General features: G+C 42.8%; 1 protein-coding gene across 2 annotated transcripts in view; it reads left to right on the top strand.

Annotated features, from left to right (window-relative positions):
- VEGFD (vascular endothelial growth factor D) overlaps positions 1 to 23,489 on the top strand; it is a 32,316-nt gene extending 8,827 nt beyond the window's left edge. For both annotated transcript variants that reach the window (XM_009276863.1, XM_019471439.1), the window contains exons 2-7: positions 10,576 to 10,786; positions 14,610 to 14,800; positions 17,111 to 17,259; positions 18,608 to 18,705; positions 21,079 to 21,274; positions 22,816 to 23,489. In XM_009276863.1, the coding sequence (XP_009275138.1) occupies positions 10,576 to 10,786; positions 14,610 to 14,800; positions 17,111 to 17,259; positions 18,608 to 18,705; positions 21,079 to 21,274; positions 22,816 to 22,942 (972 nt within the window). In that variant the 3' untranslated portion in view covers positions 22,943 to 23,489. The remainder of the gene's footprint in view (positions 1 to 10,575; positions 10,787 to 14,609; positions 14,801 to 17,110; positions 17,260 to 18,607; positions 18,706 to 21,078; positions 21,275 to 22,815) is intronic.
- Positions 23,490 to 25,701: the final 2,212 nt, after the last annotated feature.

Genomic DNA, 25,701 nt, shown 5'->3' with positions numbered 1-25,701 from the left:
TGCTTTGGACATGAAAAAGAATATGAAATATTCAGAGATTTATACTTTCACAAAGTCTTGTACAATTCTGATGTTTTCAGTTCTTTGCTTTGAATATTTTGGTTTGTTCAAACCAAGAATACAGCAACTAAAATGTCTCGTCTCTGAGGATTTTGATAATGTAAGCATGCTACTAAAGTGCAAGAAGTCTGATTTGTTTGCTGTAGCACCACAAAAGATGTATTCTAGTTCAAAAGGCCATTCAAAATATAAAACAGCTGTTCTCTTGAAGCCATAGGGTAGCTAATAAGATTTACTTGTGAAAACATATCATCTTCAGCTAAAGTAGAAGCTGTTTTGTCACCACCTTGACCACTAAGTTTAGGAAATGGGTAATTAAGTCTCCTGTCTTCACTGGAAGTAAGGCTGGAGTCCAAGGAGACAGACTCCCAAGGCGGGGGGGAGTCTGGAGAAAACTTTTTACCACACTGAACATCAGAGGTGGAGCAGTCTAGAAGTTGCTTCTCCTCCATTTTTGGGTCTTGGTCAGATGATGTACCGACAAGGTTTTAGCAAAAGAGGCCCTCAAACATCACACCTGTAGCAGTGAGAAATGTGGTAGTCTCAGATAAATGTCTCCCTGTCAGCCCCCTGCCCCCTCATACAACACGTGGTCACACTATTAGTTTTACCATTTTATGTTCTTCCCAAACCCACAAGTAACGTATCTGTCAGTCCTTCTTTCTGTGCTCTGGCAATTCTCCACTGCTCTTCTTACAGGACAGGGCTCTATGCAGTTTCTCTTTCAGCAGCCATGACACACAGGACTTCAGGATGAAGTGGTGTGATCACACAGTCACCCTTTCCTGAGAGGATGCATGGCGGAGGCCAACATTCTTTAACTCTTGAGGCATACAGGGCAGAGGTTTCACCTCGGCCGTGGGTGGGGGAAGCAAAAGGTTTTTTTCCCATGCCTGCTCTTCAGTCCTTGAGCTTTTTCTGGGCAAGCAGGCACTGATGAGGGTAGAGAGGTGACCTTCAGGCTGTCCACTCAGAGTACCATTTCCTTCTCCACAGGCACAGCAGGAGTAGCTGTCTGGGCATTACAGCCGGGCGATGCGTGTCTGACACATGCGTGTTTTTGCTGGTGAGAGTTATATGGAGTCTCCCTTCGATGCAGTTGCAGAAAATGCTGTAGTAGTGGGCACAGCTGAAAATATTAGCAGGCAAATCAAGGCATCAATTTTCTGAGGGGGCTTTGGAAAACAAAAAGTGCTGCCCTGGTACTTCACCTCCAAGCCTCAAAACCCCAACTGCTTTGACTACCATATGTCTGATGCAACCCTAGGGTTTCTCAACTGTAACACAGTCCTTGCTGATTTTATATTTGGGGAAAGAATGTTGAGGACATTTTCAACCTCTTAAAGAAGAAATTCAGCCCAGTTGTGTATTTTTTGCTATATACTTGGGCAATACAAAGCTGTACGCTTTCAATACAATTCTCACTGGAGAAAGCACCCTTTTAAAAAAATGACAGCTGGAAATCTGCCTCACAGGACCTAAACTTGTCCCCACCATAAGCAGCATGTCCCTCCAGGTTATTAATGCCGTAACTGCGATGATCAAGTGAACGTTCAGTCTGGATAAGGCAGCGCACTGAGAAAGCCTACACTTTTTTCTAACTATTAGAACAGATTTGCGTATTTGTTTAAACAGTCACCATTTGAAGGTGGAATGAAGTACTGCATGCTCCTGAAACTTCATCCATGCTCCTGATAATGATGGCAAAGACTGTAATAGTCACTGAAAATTCCCATGACAAGCCCATCTGTTTCAGAGAACAGTATTAGTAGGAAGTCAAAATGTCTCATTGGTTTGTCTCTCTGTGGTCATGTTCACTATAATTAAAAAAAGCTTATTTGTGCACTAATAATGCATAGATAATCATGCTTCTAGAAGAGATACAGTTAGGGATGGGACTTCATATATCAGAAGTTCATAGCTGACAGAGAATCAAAATTCTGATTTTATTGGAGCTGTTGTAAAGTAGATGTTCTTTCTCTCAGAAATGAAATACAATGATGATAAAATTAGTGCAAACTAGTATGTGTCAGACGTGGTAGTTAGACACCTCATGCTAGATGTTTATAGGGTGATGCCGTTGCTTGTTGGTAAGGCAGTAAGTCCCTCCTGCAAGCCTGACGTTTTCAAGCTGCAGAAGATTCTCTATTTTATTACCCATTATGCAACACCCCGAAGATACAAGATGCTGTTTTATAGACAATATTTCTTATGATAAAATTTGGCAATGATTGAGCCCCTGCTATCTCAAAATCATGGCCCATCACTCTGAGCAATATTTTTGGTGTTTCCTTGGTACTCCCTTTGGATGAATGCCTTCTTCTGTTTTCTCGTCTTTTACCTTGCTTGTAGACACCAGGTTATGGATCGTCTCTTTATTTTGTGTTTGTACCTGACCCCATACTCCTAGGAGCCACAATAATGCTAAAAACACTACTAATAATGATGAAAATCCTCAAAAGGAGTTCCTCTTACTGCTGAGACTCCACACAAGCTTGTCATCCTCACCAGGAAAATGGTCAAACAAGAGACCTTCAGACACCATGTTGATCTTTGTGTTGGCCTTACAATAGCAGGAGCTGCCCTGTTTTCCTGCCAAGAGAGAACAAGACTTTTCCACAGGAACTGCCTTGCAGTTCCCTGGCCACAGCAGCTCACAATCTGTGTGCTGCGAGCCACAGCATGGCTGGGCAACTACCCCATGGCTTTGGGGCTGGGAATGAAGTGCTTTCCTCTGTCCGGGGAGCAGCCAGTGCTGGCCTGCAGCCAGTCCCAGGTCCTTCAGACCTTGGTACAGTTGTACTTCCTAGTTGTTTATACTTGTGTACCTGAGAAAAATTGACCACTGTCCTTCATTAGTTGCTTGTGCTTTGGATAAAGAGGGTGTATTTCATCTCATTTGACTGCTCTCAGTTGAGTGGGATTCAGGTCACCTAACTACAGCTGAGCTAGTGACCTGCCAACTCCTCCTTCAGCATCAATGGAGAGAAAGAGGCAGTTTGGAGGCACAGTTTATCCAACAGACTTTAGAATGAGATGAGCGTGCACCCAATGGACTTATTTTTCTCTGTAAACTATAATAGGAGTCTCAGATAACTAGTTCATATTCAGTCAGGTGAATGACCCATAGGATGAGATTTTTTTAATTTTTAATGATCGTGTGGTGGCACTCTATCTCTGCAAGATGAGCCCGTAACTATAACCAGCTCATACACTATCATAAAAACACCTTGGGGAATGCATTACGGAAGGAAAGGAGGTTATTTTCAGGTGTAGCATACATAGCAGCAAAGTTCCTTGGTATTTTCATGTGGCAATGAATCATCTACCTAGTATTTAAACTGGTTGGAGTCTAGTTCTGAGAATAGCCTTTGGGCAGCACTGGAATGGGGGAAGTTCAACTTCTGGTTGCGTCAAGTCTTTGTCTTCTACATGACTTCTCTTGAACTGAATGCAGCTGCTACTGCTGCATTAAGCACACAACACTCATAAAGGTTCAAAATGTCCTCACATGCTGCCAGTACTCTTTCTTGATGTCCAAGTGCCCTCACTTTGCGATGAAACTTTCCCCCCAGATTGGTTAATTTTGAAAGATTTAGTCTGAACTTAGCTTAAACCTGTTTGGCCATGTTTGTGATACAATGGCATTAAGAGAATCATCACTCTCTGTTATGCAGCTACAATCTGCTTTCCCTGGCAAGATAAAGCTGTTACCTTCTTTTTATTGCTTAACCGCTGAGAGGATGGATCACAAAACAGTGCAAGGTTATCGAGAGGTTCCTTAATCATTTGTCCTGGCACTAGACGCAGTGATAATGTTGACGATTTCCATTGGTATTTATGCAGTACTTGCCACAACAGTATCTGTGACCCTAACTCAGAAAAACATTCCTTTTCAGAAGAGCTCTTACACGTGTTTAGCTTTAAGCAGACTTTTATGTCCCACTGTGGATAAGGACTGCGAGGCTGGGGCTTAAGGAAAGTATTCATCCATGTAAGCTTTCAGGATGTGTTTCCTGGGTCTGTGGGTGTGCTTGAATACAGAGTTAAATGCAAGCAGGACTTTCCTCAGATTGAGCAAAATAGGGATTTCGATCAACCTTCATTTTTGCCTTCTCATGCACACAAGATATTATTCACCATGCATCTGCTTTCTTAAATAAAAATACTGACAGTTACTGATGGCCTTGAAAAGAATTACTTTTGGGTCCCAGGCATGTATTTGTGCTATAGGTCCTCAAATAAATTTAGGACTTTAGTGGGCCTTTTTTTTACTGTAGTATTCTGCAGATCTTTCCTCCGTTGTTTGAAATACCTCCAGGAGATCCTGAGACACAGCATTAATGCAAAGACCATCTGTGTCAGGCTGGAAAGAGCGGCACATGCAAAAAAAGGGGTTCAGCAAACATGGGTTCTGCTGACTCACTCAGACATCAGTTTGAAAAGGGTAGGGTATTTTTTCTTAGGCAAGAAACCTAGGATTGTCAAGCATGAAGAAAAAGTGCAAACTGCTGAGCTGCAGCACCTGATAGGAGATTGTCAATGCTAATTCTCAAGAAGGGGCCCAGTTTGAACAGTGCAGACTATGTGTGGGATTGTGCATCTGTATGACATGATGCATAAGCCAAATATTTGACTAGCATAAATCAACGGGGTAATGAACTCAGTGTCTGATTTAAGCCAGCGTCCAAGGTGGGAAAGGCCACTGAATGTACCACTGCTTTTTCTCTTGCTCCTTTCCAATGCTAACTACTTTTAGGGTTTTTCTGGCATCTGAGATTGCTAGGAAGAAGATAGATAGCCCATTATGGTTTCTTTTGGAAGGACAAAAGTTGTAATTATCCAAAAATCACAGTGCTAACCCACGTTATCATTTCCTGATGTCAATGATGTTGCTTGTAGCCCAAATAGAGGAAAACAGATATTCCTCTTTGAGTTGAAGAATAGTTTTGGAACACATGAGAGGTCAGTGTTATGAAAAAGATACAACTCCATCTAAATATGTATCCAATTTTTATCTCTGGGTATGGAATCCATTCTTAGACAAGATATTTAGAAAAATGATATTAAGAGCAGCAGTAAACTGAAGAGATAAGAATGAACTACTTAAACCTACTACTTTGATCCTTGTTGTTGATGAGTTCTAAGCAAATGTTTCTTGTAGGCAATAGCATTATGTATTTGTACAGGGTGTACATTTACAGGTACTGAAAGTTTAGGACATTTTGAACTTTCCAGTGATATGGCTCCACAGGTAACTTGTTCATTTTGGGAGCGTGTAAAGGACATTGTCCTGGCCCTTTGCCAATGGCTCCTCCTCTACTTTCTTTCTCTCTCAAGCCTTAATGTATATTTTAAGCTTTCTGGAGCCAGAGATCATCATTTTGCTACCTATGTGAACCACGCCAAGTGCAGTGAATTCCTGCTCCACATCTAGTTTGCAGCCATTACAACCAACAACTACCACAGTGGTGATGGCTCACCCCATCTGACTATTAAAATCTGGGCCAACCTAAGGGAAGTGGAGTGAGGGCATGGCAGGGAGAAAAATGGATGCTCCTCTGCACCAGGAGGCTGAACAGCTCAGCCTGAGGTAGGTCTCGTTAGACTCCCACCTGGCAGAATATGGGGAAAGGAGTAAAAATAAACAACATAAAAGCACAGTGGGATCCAAGCAGTACAAGATAATGAGCGCAGAGTGGAGAATGGGAAGGGAACCTGGAAGGAAGGACTGTAGTTATCGGAGAAAGCCTAAAAAATGGAGGTAGGGGTATCTGAAAAGTGGGAAATAGCATGTGCAGATGACTACAGTCGGGAGAAACAGACAGACGGTGGCTCTGTTCCTCTTGCTTTTTGTGAGGAGCTGGATCTCCCAAAAATGTCAGTGGAGGTTTGACCTCTCTGTGTGCTTCCCCCTGCTCTATGGCTGAGTGGGGAGCTCCCCTCCTGTTCAAATGCTGATTTTAACTGCTGTCCACTAGATATCACTGTGAGAGGGGATAAAGTCCTTGATTATCACGAGGGATAGGTTTGGGATGCTGTTGAACCTAACACCTTCCTCCAATTTCACATTTTGAAACATTTATTCATCTTTCTGTGCAAAGCTGCACTGTTCTAAGTGGGGCTTTTCAGACAGCTGGAGCATGTTTCTCTATACCTAAACAGGGCTTGAATTTAAACTGCAGTACATGAAAGAAGTCTCCACATCTGTGTGGTGCTAGCAGCCCTATGGCACATCATCTATGGTATTATCTCGGACTGTAAGAGGTTCTGTGTTTTCATTTGATGCTGTCCTTTTCAAAACAGGATGACCAGAAATGAATGCTTTGGAAAGATTTCGTGACCACACGTTATTCAGCGCTGCTGGGCTGCAGCAAGCGAGTGGCCGACTGAAGCAGTTCAGTCTGTGGTGTCCGAGGCCGTAGGGCTGTGCCCTGCTGGTGGGGCTGATGCACCTTCCACCTTCTGCTCATTTTTTAAGCTTTTAGTTTTGAGTGCTTTAAAGTTGTGGATAGCTGCCTCTGTGGTCAAAGTGTATAAGGATGATGGACGTCCTTCTAGATGCTGAACACTCTGTGCTCTAGCAAGTGTTTAAAAGAACATTTTAGATAAGAGTATTGTAGTAGTCTCAAAGGAGTCAAAACAAACACATAAGGCGGTGTTCACTGTCCCTGTTTTGGTGCTTAGGTAGATTGGAACAAAATTAGGTGCTTCTCTTCAGATGTTTTATACTCCAGGTAGCTGTGGTGAGATTTGTTTGACCAAAGATGCACCACACAAATACCTCTTGTGATCTGGTGAGCCTGGGCTTGCTGGGCAGCCAGCAGGAAGACTTTCAAGGTGATTTCAAATGAAACGTGTTGTAAAGTGTCTATATTTCTCTGTCTTAGCTATAGAGGGAGCTGAGAGTGACTAACTCACAGACAAAACAGATGTCCACACTGTAAAAACCTACAACTACCTGGGATTCAGCCCTCCCTTAAAATCTAGCAGTGCCTTCTGCTCACCATCTCGCCTAGTGTCAGCAGTGCTCAGAGGGAGAGTCTGCACTTTATCTCAGTGCTGTTGGTGTTACGGGAAAGGGCATCAGGAAGTTTACTGGGTAGGGATTCCTGGGAAGAAGTTATAAAATCAGCTGTAAAATCTGTTCCCTCCAGGAAGATGTGAAATATAAAAAGAAGGAAGACAATTATTCTGGCATTGTGCTGGTAGGCAACTGGCAATCCCATCAAACTGCAGAGCTTGGATAGGTGTTAGGAAACATGGAGAGAGTAGAGGCAACAGATTCACTTCAAGGTTGAATAGCCCAGGCAACACTGAGCAGGGCTGGAGTTGACAGAGAAGTGATAACTCCGTTCCAAGGGCTCTGTGTGAGTTTTGGATAAGCACGGTTTAGTTAATTAGGATACATTTCTGATGACTGCATAGGGAATTCTGTAATGAGCACTGCTCCTTCCATTTCTTTTGACCGTGCTCTTCCAGTTTCCAATATATGAAAAACAGTAAAAGAAGAGAAGGAACAACCTGCACGCATAGGCAGGCTTTGTCAACACCGCTATGATGCACCAATATCAGAGGTACATTTTTTTAATTACCATATTTCAAATCCTATTGGAAATGCATTTTTGGGGTATAAAAATTACTTCTACTACTTGTTCCTCTTTCTATACAATACTAAGTGTGAAGGCATAAAGTCAGTTCATTTCAGTGTATTCAGTCCACATTAAGGAACTTGTATAGCTTTAAAAATAGAAGAATCCTTAAAGCAGTACAAATTCTTGCTTTAGATAAGCCCAGAGACCTTTTCTTACCATAAGGAGGCATGTACACTTTTTCTGTTCTCTTTGATCTTAGGTTTAAAACTTATTTTGCTCACATAATAATCATTAATAAAACCTCTTGATAGTTAAGTGGAAGAAATGGAAAAGCTAGTCCCAAACTTCTGATCCTTACAAGAAGTGCAAGATATGTCTTCCAATTTACAGAATACCATCATCTCATTTTACAGGTTCGCTGTATTTCATTCTAGTTCAGAAGTTTTGGATGCTGATTCAGCTAGAACGTCTTTTTACTGTAAAGAGAGAGAAAAAAGTCTTGTTAATGGTTAATAGAGCTCAATTTTAATATCTTTGGTCCCATTACCACACCAGCACTGGTCCTATACTCGCATGTTTTGTAAGGTCAAGGAGACAGTTTGTGAATGGGAGTGAATATAAGCTGTGGTTCTTAGAACAAATGAGTCTTGACACATTGACCTCAAGCTGAATTTCAGCTTTCCTAGATCAGCAAAATTCTGGGTAGCTTGTTTGTAAAACTATCTTGAAATTCAGTTACTGGTGCTAAGTATTCATATTCCTTCTGACCTATTTGTCCATAAGTATTGAGATGGGCTTTCCAGTTTTCACCACATATGAAATATATGAGAAATCATTCACCTATGAAAACCAGCCATCTCTGTAATGAAACATGGCAGCTTGCTAGAACACAATATAATGTTCTGTATGGGCATAAAAGAAGAGCAAATAACTTATTCTGAGTTAACTACGCAGAGAATTTTAGGTCAGTGGAAGGTAATTACTCAAAAACGAACTTGGCCCATATGTACAGGCTAACATCTGTATCATTGCAAACTAAATGCCACAGATATTTTAATAACAAATAACAGATGCAGTCAGTGCCTGGGTTTCAGATCTCATCTAAAAATGTTCCTCTTATAGGTGACCCTTTCTCCCACCCCTTCCCCAGTCCTATACAGAGCACTCGCTTGCTACCCGTTCAGACTGCAGGCCGCTACAGACCTCGTCGCCAGCTTCATATAATTCAGCTTTGCCTTTAAGGACTGGCATTTTATTTATGAGAGCTGGCAGTGCAGCCTTTTATTTGCAAGTCAAAAAGTACAGTCAACTGCATGACCAGAGAGTACAACTGAGAGCACCAGCCCAGCGCAACACAGCCATTTACAAAGATAACCTTTTACTTGGGTTGGAGGCAATAGTTTTCAGCAGATCTGGTGAGTCAGTGGAAATAAACACTCAATGCCTTGATAAGGCACAAACACAGATGTCGGAAAGCTGCAGCCAAGGAAACCAGTATTGTTACGGGGTGCTGTGCAATATTAAGTTTCTGTTAAACAGGTAAATTTTAAGTGAATAACAACTTTAAACTGATGGGGTAGGCCTTTGTAGGGAGTGTTCTCCCGTGGGAGCAGAAAATGGTCATGTACATCACGCAGGTGGAAAATGCAATGACTGTGCTAACGCTGCTGCACATCCACAGCGCTGAGGCTGGACTTGAGGCTGCTTTGGCTGACTTGGGCATGACCCAAACGGTAGTTGGGATGGGAAATGGCAGATGCATCCTGCACTTTGCAGCACGTTGCACGTTGTGTTTGCCTGCCGTGTGGATGGGCCCTCATACTTAGGGCAGCTTCCAGCTGTATCGCCTGCCCCTGCAGTGACGTCTCATGGTTGGCACCAGAGTTTTGGCACCCGAGGTGGCTTGTTGCAAAGGCACATGGGTTGTGCTCACCAGCTGAACTCATTCAGGTTGTCTATAGGGGTGGCCCGGGATTCATGCTGGCATGGCTGGCCAGAACAGCATGGTTCAGGCACAGCAGCGATGTGATCGGTGTCTGCCAGGTTCCCTGGGGAGCTGGGATATGGCGAGCACAGCACCAGAGTTTTGGCACCCGAGGTGGCTTGTTGCAAAGGCACATGGGTTGTGCTCACCAGCTGAACTCATTCAGGTTGTCTATAGGGGTGGCCCGGGATTCATGCTGGCATGGCTGGCCAGAACAGCATGGTTCAGGCACAGCAGCGATGTGATCGGTGTCTGCCAGGTTCCCTGGGGAGCTGGGATATGGCGAGCACAGCCTGCATTTGTCAAAGAGCTGTAGTGGCTGGGGGGGGGGGGGGGGGGGGGGGGGGGGGGCCCCCCCCCCCATTTTTGTGACAAAAATTGTGTTTGCCTGCCGTGTGGATGGGCCCTCATACTTAGGGCAGCTTCCAGCTGTATCGCCTGCCCCTGCAGTGACGTCTCATGGTTGGCACCAGAGTTTTGGCACCTGAGGTGGCTTGTTGCAAAGGCACATGGGTTGTGCTCACCAGCTGAACTCATTCAGGTTGTCTATAGGGGTGGCCCGGGATTCATGCTGGCATGGCTGGCCAGAACAGCATGGTTCAGGCACAGCAGCGATGTGATCGGTGTCTGCCAGGTTCCCTGGGGAGCTGGGATATGGCGAGCACAGCCTGCATTTGTCAAATAGCTGTAGTGGCTGTGATGGAAAGGGTGAGGAAGTGGGCATCTCCCCTTCCCAATTTATATGGGCACAAATCCTGCAGATCGGTCTGGTGCCGGGCACTGTCAAAGCCCGGGACATCTCTATGTGCTCCTGTTTTCCCAGGTATTCTCAGCTGTCCTCGGTAACGTGCTGCCTTTTTGTACAAGTGCTCCATGTGCTGCACTGGGGACTGGCTGTAAAGGTACTGGCTTTCTGACTTCCCCCTTCCCTTCCAGAGGACGTCCCTGTCAGCATTGGAGCGGTCAGAACAGCAGATCAGGAGAGCATCCAGCCTGGAAGAGCTGCTTCGCATCACTCACTCTGAGGACTGGAAGCTGTGGAAGTGCAGGCTAAAACTGAAAAGTCTGGCCAATTTAGACTCCCGCTCTGCATCACATCGCTCCACCAGATTTGCTGCTGCTTTCTATGATATCGATACACTGAAAGGTAGGTGCAGGTTTGCAGCTGAATGATCTCAGCTTCAGGATCACTGATTCTTAACCAGTAAAGGGTTAAGTACCAGGGGTTTCCTAGAAAACACCCACACTGGAAACAACCAGGCATTCATGGAAAATTACTTTGTATGAAAAAATGTCAGGCAATAGCCTGAGTCTGCCTCCCTGTTTTGTGTCCAAATCAGGCTTATTGTTCTCTGTATACTCTCCAAAGGGAGGATGTATTATGTATGGATTTGTCAGTCCACAGAAAGGAGGGGAAGTCAACGTGCAAAGAACAGGTTGGAATGACTGGCTGAGGGGCTGGCCAGCAACATTGGGCTAAATCTCAGAATTTGCTTGCAGGCAGAAACAAACGAGCTTTCCTGCAGGCACAGAAATCCCTCTTTTTATTAGGTGTGCTCTGATATAAGGCACTGTATCAGCAGCAGTGTCTGGGTGGGAATTGCAGAGGAAGGAGATACTGCCCTAATCCCAATCTATTTGAGGAAGTCTCTCTGGAGAGAAGTAGTAGATCTTGAAAGAATCAACCAACACCTGAATGCGGGAAAATACAATCTATTGCCTCACCTGGAGCAAAAGTGAATACTATTCCTTGTAGGTGAGAGACTCAAGAGGCATTATATGTTCATTGATGTAAAATAAAGGATCAGTTACTATACTTTGGTCTAGCAAATGGATATCCTACAGCAAAACTACACTGTAGCCTGACAAAGGACAGACTGAGCTATTCTTTTTTGTTCAGTCTGTACCCTGAAGCGATATGATCGCATCACTTTCCTTTTGGGAAATCAGATATTGCTCATCCTGTTCCAATACCACTTTTTCAATAACCACAGCCACATTTGCACACCATTACTCAGCTAAATTATGGCTGAGCAAAGGCCTTAATTTCCTTCTCTGAGCCACAGCACAGAAATGCAGACGAGTGCCCGTCTGAAAAGGGTTTTCATATGACAGGCATGGTTTTAAACTTCTCATAGAAATTTTGTACAGAAAAAAATAATCCAATATACACTGGAAGAACAATTAAGAGGGCTTTAATTAATGATACACATTTTGTTTGCTCACCTTTACAAGCCCAGGAGTCCATAGAGCTGTTATTAGAAGTAGTACCCAGTGTCAAATGCTGTAATTCTCTAGTCACTATTGCTCGTTTAGTGAGCACCAGCATTTCTGAAAAATTAAAATATTCCTTTTGTCAATACAGCGAGACAACAGAGGATGTTGTCGTCAAGCGTTACTGAGGCAGTGCATACTGCAATGGGCTTTTTTTCAATGGCAGAATAATGCAACTGTTCAGGTAATAAAGTCAGATGACCATAGTCATACAGATACAATTTTCTTATAATTGCTTGGAACAGCTGTTAGGTCATTTCCTACTTTTCCTTTAAAAGTCTAACTCTAGACACAGAGATGTCATCTTTCTCATTCAAAGTCAAGCCACTGAAATTTAAGTTTAAAAAAGCCTATTGGGTCATCTTCTCCATTCTTCCATCCAAAGTGGAATTATCCCAGGACAGAAACTACTTTTGTTCTAATCTCTTAATATGCTCAAGGTACTAAACCTCCTTTAAAAAAAAACAAGCCTATAAACACGTATTTCTTTCCCACACCCTTTCCAGTCATTAAGCATTGATCTTTTTGCCAAGGGAATCTGTTTTGTTTTAATAAAGTGTTTTGACGAGAAGGCTGGGTCAAGGCTCCTCATTGTTTCACTGCTAGACCATCTTCCACAGCACCCCAAACTCCAGCAGGGCGAATTCAGGACTTTATTCCTCCTTTCTAGAGCTTTAATGATGAATCCACCGAAAGTTCGTGTCACCCCATCTAACCCCAGCCTCCCCCGAGCAGCTCAGCTCACCCAGGACTGCAGCGCTTTCAAGCTGGAGTCTGTATCGGAGCCAAATTTCTCAGCAGGCGCCCTGCACTTGCTCATGGAAAAGATCAGGGTGACCACGGTGCTTCTGAACAAAATGTGACACCTGCTTCTTTGACCGCCCCTTCCTATAACAGCCCTTCTGCTAAAGGAGTGGTTAATAAAGTGAGGATGTGTGCAGTTGGAAAGGTCATCACTGCTTACACTCATTGAAGTGACATCTGAAGTGATTACATGCACATACCTTAATGAGTTTGGCAAACACTTTATTTTCTATTTTAAGGCCTAGGATTAGATTGCTGTTTTGATAGACTAACATTGCTCTAGAAAATTCTATTGATTTTAGTGATTCTTCTCTTAATTTATGCTGTAAAATCAGAATCCGGACTCCAAGCTCTTATTTCTTGTACTTTTTGCATGACTGGAAAGTGGAGTGAATCAACTCTGGGGAAGGACTTTGCAGGAATAAACAAACTGATTTAAATATACACAGTCAGTTAAAAAAAAATAAAAATAATAAAAGGAAAGTCAGGTAGGAAAGAGAGAAATAAATGCTCATCTGAAGACAAAGTATAGCATCTAGATTAAAAGTCTTCCAGATTTTTTTTTTTTTTCCCCAGCACTTCCCTGTAAATGTATGCACCGCTTGCACAATCGTAGGGAGGTGGACAGCATTGGAAGGGAGAGAGCAATTTTCTTAACAGTATAGAAGTTGCTTTTGATCTTTCAGAAGCCTGCTGGAGGGGGGCAGACAGGAAAAATGTTTTTCATAATTTTAAGAAGGACTTAAAGCATAAGCATTGATGACTCTTGAGTAATTCATCTGAAGACAAAGTATTTCATCTAGATTAAAAGTCTTCCAGATTTTTTTTTTTTTTCCCCAGCACTTCCCTGTAAATGTATGCACCGCTTGCACAATCGTAGGGAGGTGGACAGCATTGGAAGGGAGAGAGCAATTTTCTTAACAGTATAGAAGTTGCTTTTGATCTTTCAGAAGCCTGCTGGAGGGGGGCAGACAGGAAAAATGTTTTTCATAATTTTAAGAAGGACTTAAAGCATAAGCATTGATGACTCTTGAGTAATTCCGTAACTTGAATCAGGTAAGAAGAAGCCAAAAAAAGCAGGGCCACCTCTTAACAAGACTCGAGATAATATCATGTAAATGTCACTGCTTTCTCCTTCTGGTTCAGTCAGTTAATGCATTATTCCTTCTCGCAATCAGAATTTGACAGATCAGTCTAAAATAAATTACTAGTCGACAACAATTCAGTATTTGAAAGATGTCACAGTGTTTTGAATAGATAAATCATTCTTGAATTCATATTCCTGTTATTCAAACTCGAACCCCGACCCCCTGAGGGTACTGAGGTGTGAGTGTGTTTGTCTTGGATTTCATTAGACATTTTGGAAACGGTGCTCGCTGGCTGACATCCAGTAGGAGTATTAATACCCTCTGACCAGAATCTGTTAATCATTAATGTGCTTTTGCAGTCAGGCCCAGGCTCTACCGAGTCCGCAGTGGGGTACATGTGAAGAGAGGATAAAATGACAATAAGGAGGTCTACCCTGGAGAAAAGGAGGACAGGGCGTGGGCCAGCTTTGTCAGGCAGAGGCCGTGGAGCTGACTCTCGGCTGGGAGAAATCGATGCAGCTCTACTTAACCCACTGGAATTACAGAGATTTTGGTCATCCGCGTTGAAAGCTAAAGGCATATAAATGCAATGACCTCTCTGCCAGTGCAGCTGGTGTAAGTTACTGGGATAATTTTGCACTTAGACTATCTCTGGTCCTTAGATAGATCCAAGTAAGTGCAAATCGATCCAAGTAAGTACAAATGGCCTGCCAGCACTTAATTTTTATTTACATAATGCTTCTGCCTCACTAATCAGAGGTTTAACTTTGCCATGATTGCTCATAAAAATGGTGTTTTCTCCAGTGATAGATGAGGAATGGCAAAAGACTCAATGTGTGCCAAGGGAAACCTGTGTGGAAGTTGCCAAGGAGCTGGGTACAACAACCAACAAATTCTTCAAGCCTCCCTGCGTGAACGTGTTCAGATGCGGAGGCTGCTGCAACGAGGAGAGTCTGAGCTGCATGAATACAAGTACAACTTACGTGTCGAAAACGGTAAATGAGGCTATTCATCTGCTTTCTTTTTACGCTGGCTCTCCAAGAAGGGAGGGGAAAGAGGATGTTTTGTCTCTGAGATCCTGTTATGAAAAATCTGTCTGCACTATCATAACAAACAGAAGAATTAATTTTTTATCCATGCGGAGTGAATGCAGGCATGTGCAATAACATTTTACATTCATGTTGCATTATTAAAAATGGCTATATATGCATGGAGATGGAAAATCAGGCCCTGAGAAAGTGACTGCAGGCTTATGTGATGTTAAGGTGTTTAATCTTTCACTAATGTATTGTTACTTGGACCTGAGACCTCTTGAGAGTGTTGGCTCGCAGGAATCCTCTGCACCAAAGGTTTAAGAGAAACTCCAGGAAATTTTGTTGTGTGAGGCCAGGAGTCCGAGAGCTGCATTTTCAAAATTGCTGTCAGTGCCAAAAAGGCTGGCTAATAATTTTGGATATGCAGTTTTGTGAGCCTAAAAAGGGGACATTTTCAACAGGAGAGGACAGATGCTTTCAATTTGAACGCCTCAGGTTCCGAATGTCCCAAATCACAAGTCACTTCGGAAAAGAAAGGCTTAAACCAGTGGCCAATTACTGCTTAGGTGCACCAGGCGACAAATACCCGGTTTTAATGACCAGTGCCAACCAGTGACCATAAAGAGAGTATCCAGAGAGCTTCTTTCTGTAGACTCCCTCTAGTGTCTATGTACAGAGATACCTTGCTCCGGTGGGTGACTGAGCAGAGCTCCAAGTTTAGTACTTTCAATCAGCTCTACAGATGAAACCATCTGTGTTCATACCTACAGAAGGAGCACAGGAGACTGGTCCTCCCTGATTAATCTTCACCCTGTGCACCCCTACTTATAGTTGATAAAACCTTTTGACTTGGAGTAATATATTAAATTCTAGTTATGAAAAAGGGTTTTCTTTAAATCAGAACAAAGATTGAGGGCAGTTGTTTTAAAAAGAAAATTGAAATCTTCATGGGGAGCAGGTCTGATTCACTTCTGTATTTGTTTCAGGTTTGTTGGAATTACATTCCACTGTGTCTGGCTGTACTGGAATATAGCTGGAGTAAAATAAATCAGGGCCCGTCCTTCTTGCGTCAATGTTCATTAATTGCTTTCATTCCACACCAGAAGGAGAAAGCTGTTATGAGCTGTTGGCCACACACAAAAGACATCCGATCAGCTCAGGGAGCTAGGTCAGGCTAAAAAGTATTTATTTATTTGTATATTTTTGGAGCAGCAGTTCATAAGTTTGTTGAAAATCTGCAGTTTTGCAGAGTATAACATTCCTTTAGCGTCCTTCAAAATAAAGATTCCCTCAAAAGCCCCCAGCTAAATTCCACTCCTGGATACACCACCATCAGTCCAGATTTACTCCTCTAAACTTAATGGAATTACTCCCGTATTAGTGAGAGCATTTTTTTTCCCTTGGTATAAAATATCCACTGAAGGGTATTCATGCCACCTAAAGTTAGACACTGCGACGCCTAAATTTAAATGTCTAAGCAGTCAGGCTTAGGAATACTTCTCAGCCTGTGCATGTGGATGCAGCATTAAGCCAAGACATGCTGGCATGCGAAGACATACCCTATGCTTTGGCTTCCCTGGGAAGGAGAGGGGGTGTGGGTCACTTCAACAGCTCCTGTATGTAGCTGCCCAAGGAACCAGGGCTTCCACAAGGCTAATCAGGGAACACCCTAAACAATTTGGATGCACTGAAGGTAGGCTGCTTTGTTCCTTAGGCTCCTGCTATAGTCAAGAGAGAGATGTTTCCAGGATGATGCCCTGCAGGAACCCAACTGAAGCGGAATGAACTCTCCTCTGTTTACTCCTGTTTCTTCCCTCTCTGAGGAGGCTGTGGGGGTTAAGTTAGGCCCCTAAAGATGCATGCTGTGACTATACCCTAGGACAGTTAAATAGCTGTCACCATAAGTGGATGAGATTCAACCGATGTTATAATTGAGAACAGTTTCCGACACCTGTATCTTTTCCATTTGGCCCTAGCACCCAGAAGAGGCTTTTGAGTGTGTTTCCAAATAATTTTGAATGATCTTGGGTGTTTAATAGCTGGTAATACAGCACTGGGACCAGCATTTTGGCAAGTTCCTATCTTGGGGGGCATTGCTTACTCTTCAAAACCCTCAGTGCCCACCTGCTCATTTATACCTATGGTATCTATCTCTAGAAAAGAGCAAGGGTGGGGAAAATGGTGGCAAAGGATAACAGATTCTGATTTAAAGCTCCAAATATTAACTGCATAATGGAAACTGAAAAAATAAATGTTATTTCACCCACCTAGCTCTTTGAGATCTCGGTTCCCTTGACAAGTGTTCCTGAGCCCGTGCCAATCAAAATTGCCAATCACACAGGCTGCAAGTGTCTATCAAATACCCAGCGTCATCAGTACGCCATCATACGAAGATCTGTCCAGTACCCAGAAGAAGATGGGTAAGCTCCCTCATTTACAAACTTCTACACATGTGCAGTCCGAAGTATGAAAATTATTTTGTTCGGGTTTGGTCATTACAATGGTCCCGTCACTTTCTGTTATGCCAACAGTTTTTCCAAATAACTTGATTATCACTCAGGGTTAGAAAGCTTCAACTAAACCTACTGAATGGACACCAGAATGGTGTGAATGGGTGAATGGACCACCAAATTATAAGTACACACTAGAATTCAACAAAGAGCAGGCTAGGCTAGTTCAGCAGGATCTGAAGTCATTAAGACACTTAGGTGCTTGAGCGGGGACTCAAAGTGCACATATTAGCCCTACGCTCCACTGGAGCTATTTGGGTATTTGTGCATAGACTTTTTCAACCTGACACGAGCAACTCTGCTTGCACATTATTTAGCCAGGGCACACAGAGTGCTGTGCTCAAGCTAAAGCCCTCTGCCATACCTCATGGCACATTGGGTCAGAAGCAGCGCGAACTGTGGCTTTGCACTTTCCGGTCCAGTCCTGGTTTGCCTCTGTCAGGCTCATTGGCTGGAGAAAAGTGGTCTCACATGTAACTCCAAAATATGGTATAAAATACCTGTAGTCCTGATGAGAACAGGCTACATTAATTTAACAAAGACTCTAGAAGCACAGCCAGCTTGAGTGACTCTTTTGAAGTTAGCTCAGATGCCTCCGTCTAACCTTGCATGTAGGCTTGCCCTCATAACTGCCCCAGTTAGCCATCTGGGCTGGGGGAGAGGTGGCATTTCAGCAAAGCCACTCCAGCCCTCAGTTAGCCTGCTGGCCACTCTGAATCCCCTTCCTACGCAAATGCAGAAGAACCTCAGCCTTCTTCCAGTTTGTGAGTTCCCCTCCCAGAGCCAAGCGCCTGAAAGTCAAACTGGCCCCTCTGACCCTGCAAACAGTCCACTGTACATCCTTAAGCACGAGCAAATTTAAACTGGAGCTGCACTTCCTGGCAGCATGGCAAAATTGAATACAGTTACATAGCATGAATACTGTAAGACAAAGACTACCCTGGGTGGGGTAGAGCTGCTTTATGGAAAAATGGAGCTGAGAAATTGTAGCTGTTTCCTAAGGATGTAATCTGAAATAATATGTGCTGTACCTGCTCCTTCTAGTTGCTGGGAGCCAGACAGCTCAGCCCTATCAGCAAAGCCATCCAGTCCCAAGGTTTTCTGTTTGCAGCAGTAATGCACACAGATGAATTACTACCTTCACGTAGTACAAGTGGCAGACCCAGCATAACAGCAGGCTCATTTTGCCAAATGACTACACAGATGCTCCTAATTTTTTTTTTTTTTTAATTCCTATCTTAATTTTTTTTTCTTCTAGATGCCCCTTTACCAACAAACTTTGCCATAATGGATGGATCTGGGATAGTGACAAATGTGAATGTGTTGTAGATGTACAGCACCCCAACAGACGGGAAGGTAAAGATGAAATTACAAACAAACACTTCCGCTTACTATCTCCAGGCTGCTTGTGTTTCATTTAGGTTTTGTCCCATTTTTTCATTGAGAGAGTTATAGTTTTGAGTCCACATCCCTAGATAGACTTGGCTTATGGTGTAGAAACTCACCTGAAAATAAACACTTCTATGTGCTTATCCGCATCTCATGTTTTTTTGCTCGAACGTTTTACTCCCTCTATATTAGCAACCTGAATAGGAAAGTATTAAAAACAGTTAGTGAAGTAGGCACCCTGGATAAATTTTTATTTTATATGGGCCTTAAATTAGGGAAAACTTTTTAACCGTAGAAAAAATTATGCCCTGGAATATATTGCATGGGGAAGGTGCTGAATCTTTATTGTGGGAAATTCTTAAGAACAGACTTAATCAAGGATAACATAGGCAAAATCAGTCCTGTCTATTAGCTGTAGTCAGTGCAAAAGATTCTATGACCTTTCAAAGTATTTGACTACTTTTTATGATAATATTAAGGTATTTAGGAAGCTTTCAAACTGATATGCCATACATACTCAGGAGTATGCACATACACCCATTCAGGTCTGTGAAGGAAATGGAAGAGGGTAAAATTCGTAGAAGTGTACACTACTTCCCTTCTCTCTCTGCTTTTCCTGGAAAACTCTAATCTGTCAAAGAAATTTGCAGGAAATATTCTGGGGGGTAACTGTGTAAGTCTAAAGAGACTTACTAGCAGTAAACATTAAGAGAAGTTAAAATTTCTCCAAGCCCTGTATAAGGTTTTTTAAAAATAGTTTTTCTCAGGAAATTGTACTGGTCAAAAAAACCCTATCATAGCACTAAGAGCAGATGGACACAGAAGGAAGCCTTGCCTTTGTGGTTTAACCTACATGCAGCAAGCAAAAGAATAAACTATCCCAAGGCAACAATAAAAGCAAGCTGGCAAGCAATTCCTAGACTAGCAAGCTAAAATAAAATTAAATAACCTCATAAACTGGTCTGTTGATTACAGTCTCCTAATGTTAATAAGCAAAGGATCAGTTGCATAGTGGTTTCTGTAGGATCTGCTCTCACTCTGGATCAGACCATCTGACCATCAGGTTAGGTAGTTAAGCCCAAGTTAGACTTTTCACTCAAGAAAGGATTAGTACTCTCTATTTCAGAGTAAGTCCAAAGGACTGTGAATAGCTAGAGTGCTCTCAACTCTTAGCCTTTTGTAAGGTCAGCTTGGAGCATTAGAATTTGTGGCTTGTTGAATTACAGCTTTTGTTGACATAGACTCAATATTTCCTCAGATAAAATATCATTCTCTGAAGTACATTGTGTTTGGCAGTGGCCGGGACAAAATAACTTAAAATCTGTCTGAGGTTGAAACAAAGTGAGACCGAAAACAGTCTACGCCAATTCACACATGCCAAGCTTTATCACCCCAAGGAAGGGGTTTGTCTTCCAAGAATTTGGGGCAGATTCCTTCCTCCCTTCCAATAGGACTTGGGTTTTATTCTCTGGATATTGGTTTTCCAGCATTAAGTAAATAATAATGAAGGTTTCTTTCAAGTAATGTGCAAGTCTTTTCTGGCCACTGAGAGGCTGCAGAGGTCGCAGACGCAGGTTACATTCCACATTCCGTAGGTTAAATCCAAGAGCTAATTGTAAAACTACAGGAAATTACCTTCCCAATGACACATTATATGCCATGACCTTTAAGCGGGGATGTGCTGCTAGCATTTTAATAAAGCTTTCACAAAATGTGTTCCCTTTTTGCTAGGATTAGCCTCATATTGTACTCCAGATGTGTATTTTGAGAGAAGATAGATGAGGTACCAGACAGTGCGCCCACTTGGCTGGGGTTTTGTTTCTGAAACAAAGTATTTTCTTCTATCTTTAACTGACAAGTGTGCATATGCTCCTTATTGAAGCGCCAGACCAGCTCGTACCTTACTAGACATGGCATTACTTTTGCAAAATTTCCACAATATACGGGTAGTGAAGGACATTGAGTGGTGAGTGTGACAGTTTGCATGGATGTGCATTTTTGTCCCGGGTATAGACTAAATCCTATTTGAGATTTTCTTTTTAAAACCTGCTGTCCAGTAAAGATTTGTGCATTCCAAAACCTAATGCTATGCTCTTTTAATGTACAGCCCCAAAATAAAAGTATTTTTGTGCAGGGTTCAACCCACAAGGAACAGCAGTATTACAGTAAGTGAAATAATCAGCCCAATCCTCTCAAGACGTTATAACAGGAATTCTGAAGACTAGAATCTATCAGAGAGTACGTGTGAGTTGTAGTGATTGCAAAGAAAGAGATAGTCTCTTCAAAAGCAGGATTTAGACACATAAAGCTTACCGCTAAAAGATGTATGTGCTATCGCAGGACTCCCTCCTCTTGCTGAGCTGGCTATGTGTGGACAACATATGGAATTTGATGAAGAAAATTGTGAATGCATCTGTAGACAGAAGTGTCCCACAGATTTCTTTCAAAGTAAAGAGAACTGCAGCTGCTATTTGTGTAGGGAAAGCCAGGAGAGCTGTGCTCTGAAACACAAGATATTTCATGCTGACACCTGCAGGTAAGTGTTCCTTGTCATTCAGTGTCTATGCTGCAAGATGTGAATTACCTTGTGTAGATGCTGGAGGTGCAAGTGCTGAATTAGCTAGGAGGTCCACCCAGGATAAAATACCTTGCTGCAGTTAAGGAGATAATAATAGAGGTGGTATTTACAATACTTGCTTCATAGAAGGAGTCTAAGGTTTATTTAATTAACATGTTTTAAAGAAAGCTGGACAAGGATGCTATTCAACTACCAACATTTATTACTTTTTTCCCCCCCTAATCTTAAGGGAATGATGGTTAAAACTGTGCTACTACTGAAATTACTGTGTGGCACAGGGGATTTCCAGTGAGATACTGAGTCTTGGATTTGTAGGTAGGTAGAACCCATCCTGTGTTCTCTGTCACAGCTGAATGCAGACTCACGGACGTCTAGGGAGAAAAGCTCCCTAAGTTGGCACCCACACCATACAGCTTATTCCTTACTCAGTTTGTCCTCAGAGCAAGTGATTTTCTATAGCTAATGTAATTTTGTACACATACAAAGCCACTCAATCAGCTCTGATTCCACTGAGAAGCTGCAAAATCGTTCTGGGGCTGTTGTACCTCATGCATTTCCCTAATCCTTTTGTGTCACTAGTTTTGAGGTTTCTCTGGCAAAACTTTGATAGAAAATACCCTTTTAAAATACTCCTTTTTCATGCATTAGTTTATTTTCAAAATTTCCTTCGCAGAAAGCCTTGGCCACATGTAGAGACCCAGGAGCATGCAGGAGCTCTGTCTGAAAGCTTATGTAAGGACGGTCAGCATCCAGTTTCCCTGGGTACCTTAGGAGAGCTGCAGTTCACTGAATGATCACCCACAGGGTCCATTCTCAGAGGCTTCATAGGCTCATTCATGGAGAAGAAGCTGTGGAAGACATAACCTTTGCATCTTTAGGTTCAGCTTTGTAAATACGGACAAGCATAAAATAGTTGACAAGTATAAAAATTGAATCAGCAGAGCTGAAAGTGAGCATGAGACACTTGGTCATTTATGTCTTTCAGACAGGTGGGAGGGGATCAATGCGATCATTTGTTTACGTGAGTTTGGCTTCTAGAAATTACTATAATCTGGACACAGGACTTTTATGCCAGACTTTCATGCCCAGTATTCTCGGAGGACCAAAGCTGAAGCATCAGGTGAGCTGAGGTGCTTCACAGAATTTGAGGGCAGCACTATAGTGTTACACTATTGATCTTAGAGGTCTTTTCCAACCTTAATGATTCTATGATTCTATGATCCAGTGCTGACACGCTGGATTTCACTGCTCACGAGAAATGAAAGCATTACTTAGGTTGTGACTGTGGACGAATGGGCAACAGCAAGACATGTTGCTGTAGACAAGAACTGTCAGGCAGCAGTCTTGTCTCCCCATGTTGTAGGGTGTCAACACTTTCCCAAACGTTGTCTAGAGAGCATTGCAGGGTTCAGTGATGAAAAAGTTGAGGACTGCGACAGTGAGGAATTACCATATTACAATGCTTCTCTCTTTTTCCTTTTTTCTCCTTTATCAAACAGCTGTGAGGACAAATGTCCATCCCAACCCAGAACATGCCCAACTGCAAAACCAATGTGTTCCAGGCATTGTCGTTGTCCGAAGGAGAAGAGAGGTTCTCATGGGTCCCAAAGCAAAGAATCTCCTTGACTGAGCTTCCCCTATTCTCCGAAAATCCACTGCTTTGCAAAGTAGCTGTCACTGACTTTCAACCAATAGTAAACACGAACATCTTCCACATTAATAGCAGAAGAATGAATCCAGTCTGCATTTATTTATTAGAGTAATCACTAACTGCAGGTGAATCCTCTGGGACTTTGATAATTGTTCTCTAAGGGGTAACAACAACCGATGAATTGCTGGCTGCGTGGAAGAAAGAGCGGAACGTGCCAGTTCAATGTTACGTTAATGGAAGATGACGCTGGTATATTGGTAATAGAGTCACAGTCACCAGCCAGTCTTTCAGAAATTGAGACTAGATAATCTTAGCCTCTGAATCCTTAGCTAATGCAGCTCCTGGGTGAAACTTTCTTCAGAAATTCAGTGTACAGGATTTGGCTTCTAATAGGTTCAGCACTGAGTTATTTGATCTACTGTCCAGCTTTGATTATCATTTTGAGTTTATTGTACAACTACTGTCAGATGTGCCATATTTAAGTGTACATAAGAAAATAAATACATCAGTTATTCGAGTGGTTTTGATTTTTCTCTGTTATTTTAAAACTCTGCCCAACAAAAAGAAAATAAGCAAAAACCCAAAGCCATCTCAAGTACAGCCTTCTTATGTTGTCCCACTGGGACTGGCTTCTGCCCAAACCCAGGTCGAAACAAGGTCACTTGATCCAACGGTTTCCATAAAGAAGAATCATTTTTCCCACGTCTGCCTGACAACCATGTGTGATTTATTTATTTGTTCCTGGTGTAGTGTGATAATCTCCCTAAGGGGATAACAGACACACTAGTACTAACTCTTCAGTGATTTTTGGAAAAGTACGGTTCACTAAAAGATGGTTTTCCTTTTAGCTTACCATGCTATGAAAATATCTCCTTTGCACTGAAATTCCTTTCACCAGTGTGAGGCCTGAGTAACAGCGTTTTAACCAAATCAAGTACAAGGACAGCATTATTTTCTGAGCCGCTGAAGTCTGGACTGAGCCAGTCCAGACAAAATATTGTGAGCAATAATCCTGAACTGGAAGTGATAGTCCTGACGACTGAATCATTTTTTCCTGTTTGCTGAATTCTCCAATTCTACACTGCACTGTGAATGAAGGGAACAGAGCAAATGAAACAACTGCTACATAGTCGGAAAGGTTGACACAACACAGGGAATCGAAAATGGCTTTTTGATGCGCATCTGAGATTTTTTAATATTTATATAGGAAAAAAATAGATTGCTTTAAAATAAAATTAGAGCCCAATCCTGTAAGGTTGATTGAATTGCCGGACAAAGCACCAAACAATTTAACGTGTCTTTTGTCTGAGTAAGGCATTTAGGATTCAACCCTGGACGACTGCTCTGAGCGCTTCCTTAGCTGTCTGTGACCTAGGTCTGTGCAAACATACCAGCAGCAGGCTGTTTTTGTTATCTGTGCTGGGAACTGGGATCCTCTGACCAAGCAACACAGTCTGACCTGTGAGCGTACGGGGTGGATACCCTGCAGCAGGGTTACCTACTGGTCTGCACTGGGCTCCCCTGCTGAGGGTTTTCCTCCAGAGCGCAGGCCACCTGCAACTGGCGTGCACTCTGCATGGACAAGAAGGGGAACGTGACCCCCGTGCAAAACCAGGTGAACCAGCTTGGCAGCAGAAGCACACCCTTACACTTCCCTCGCTCCTCCGAGAGGCTCCAAATTCAGACACGTGTACATGGTGGGTGAAGTCCCTGAGCTATACAAAGGTCCATAAAAGGAATGAACTGCCCCATCACTTCTCACCTAGCTCAGTCGGGGGCACCACGACCTCGTGGTTGGATTGCCGATAGGCTACATCATTAGCACATTCCTCAGAAAGCCAGGGAGCTGCAGAGGCAAACCAGACACTTAACTGGTGGCACCAGAGGTGTATGGAGTAAAAATACACCTTTGTGCAAAACTAGACAACGGTATTTGTAAAGCTAAATTTTGTGGAAAGAGTTTAAGCTTTTGCATTTCCTAGCTTTTCTAAAATTGATGTTTAGCAACTGGAACCCTGTATTAATTATGCCTGAGTCCCGTCAATGTTGATCTGTAGAGGCTTCTGCAGTTTTCTGTCCTGACCAGTGAATATATTAACCTTTTTTTACAAAACAGAACTGCTCCAACCTCAGAGACAAGTAAGTCTGCTTCAACTCCAGAAGGCTCTTAGATAAAGCAGTCACTGAAGGGCCGAAAACCATGTTCAAAAGCTTTTCTTACTGAGGCAGAGAGGGACTTGAACATGAGCCACCTAACCCCCAGGAGAGTGCAATAGCCATCAGGATACCCAGGCTAGAAATGTACCATCGCTGACCACCACCGTGAACCCTGCTCTGAGGTTTTCACACCTTCCTAGACCACTGAAAAACAGACCTGTGCCTGGAGGTTAACTCAGGACTGAAGATCTCAATGGGAAGCAGTGAGATGTTGCCATGTCCACAGGCCGCGTTCAGCCTAAGCCTCTGGGTGAATTTAACGCTCAACCTCAAAATTTTGCGCTTACCTCTTGCAGACCGCTTTGTGAAATGCTTAGGTAAATATTTTTGATAGAAACAGGCTCAAACAACAGCAAATGTGTGATCATCCTGAAGGTCAATGTAAAATTCAGCGTTATTTTCACATTTAATCCCCTACAGGTTCTTTTACCTGTGAGGGATTTCCATTTTGCAGCAGCGATGTGCCAGAAAGCTTGTGAAATCAGAACAGGCCTTAGGCTTACCGTGAAGGTGGAAA

Source organism: Aptenodytes forsteri, unplaced genomic scaffold (assembly GCF_000699145.1).
Source record: "Aptenodytes forsteri isolate BGI_AS27 unplaced genomic scaffold, ASM69914v1 Scaffold273, whole genome shotgun sequence".
In the NCBI taxonomy this organism is placed as follows: domain Eukaryota; kingdom Metazoa; phylum Chordata; class Aves; order Sphenisciformes; family Spheniscidae; genus Aptenodytes; species Aptenodytes forsteri.
This window is presented reverse-complemented; position numbering and strand designations above follow the sequence as displayed.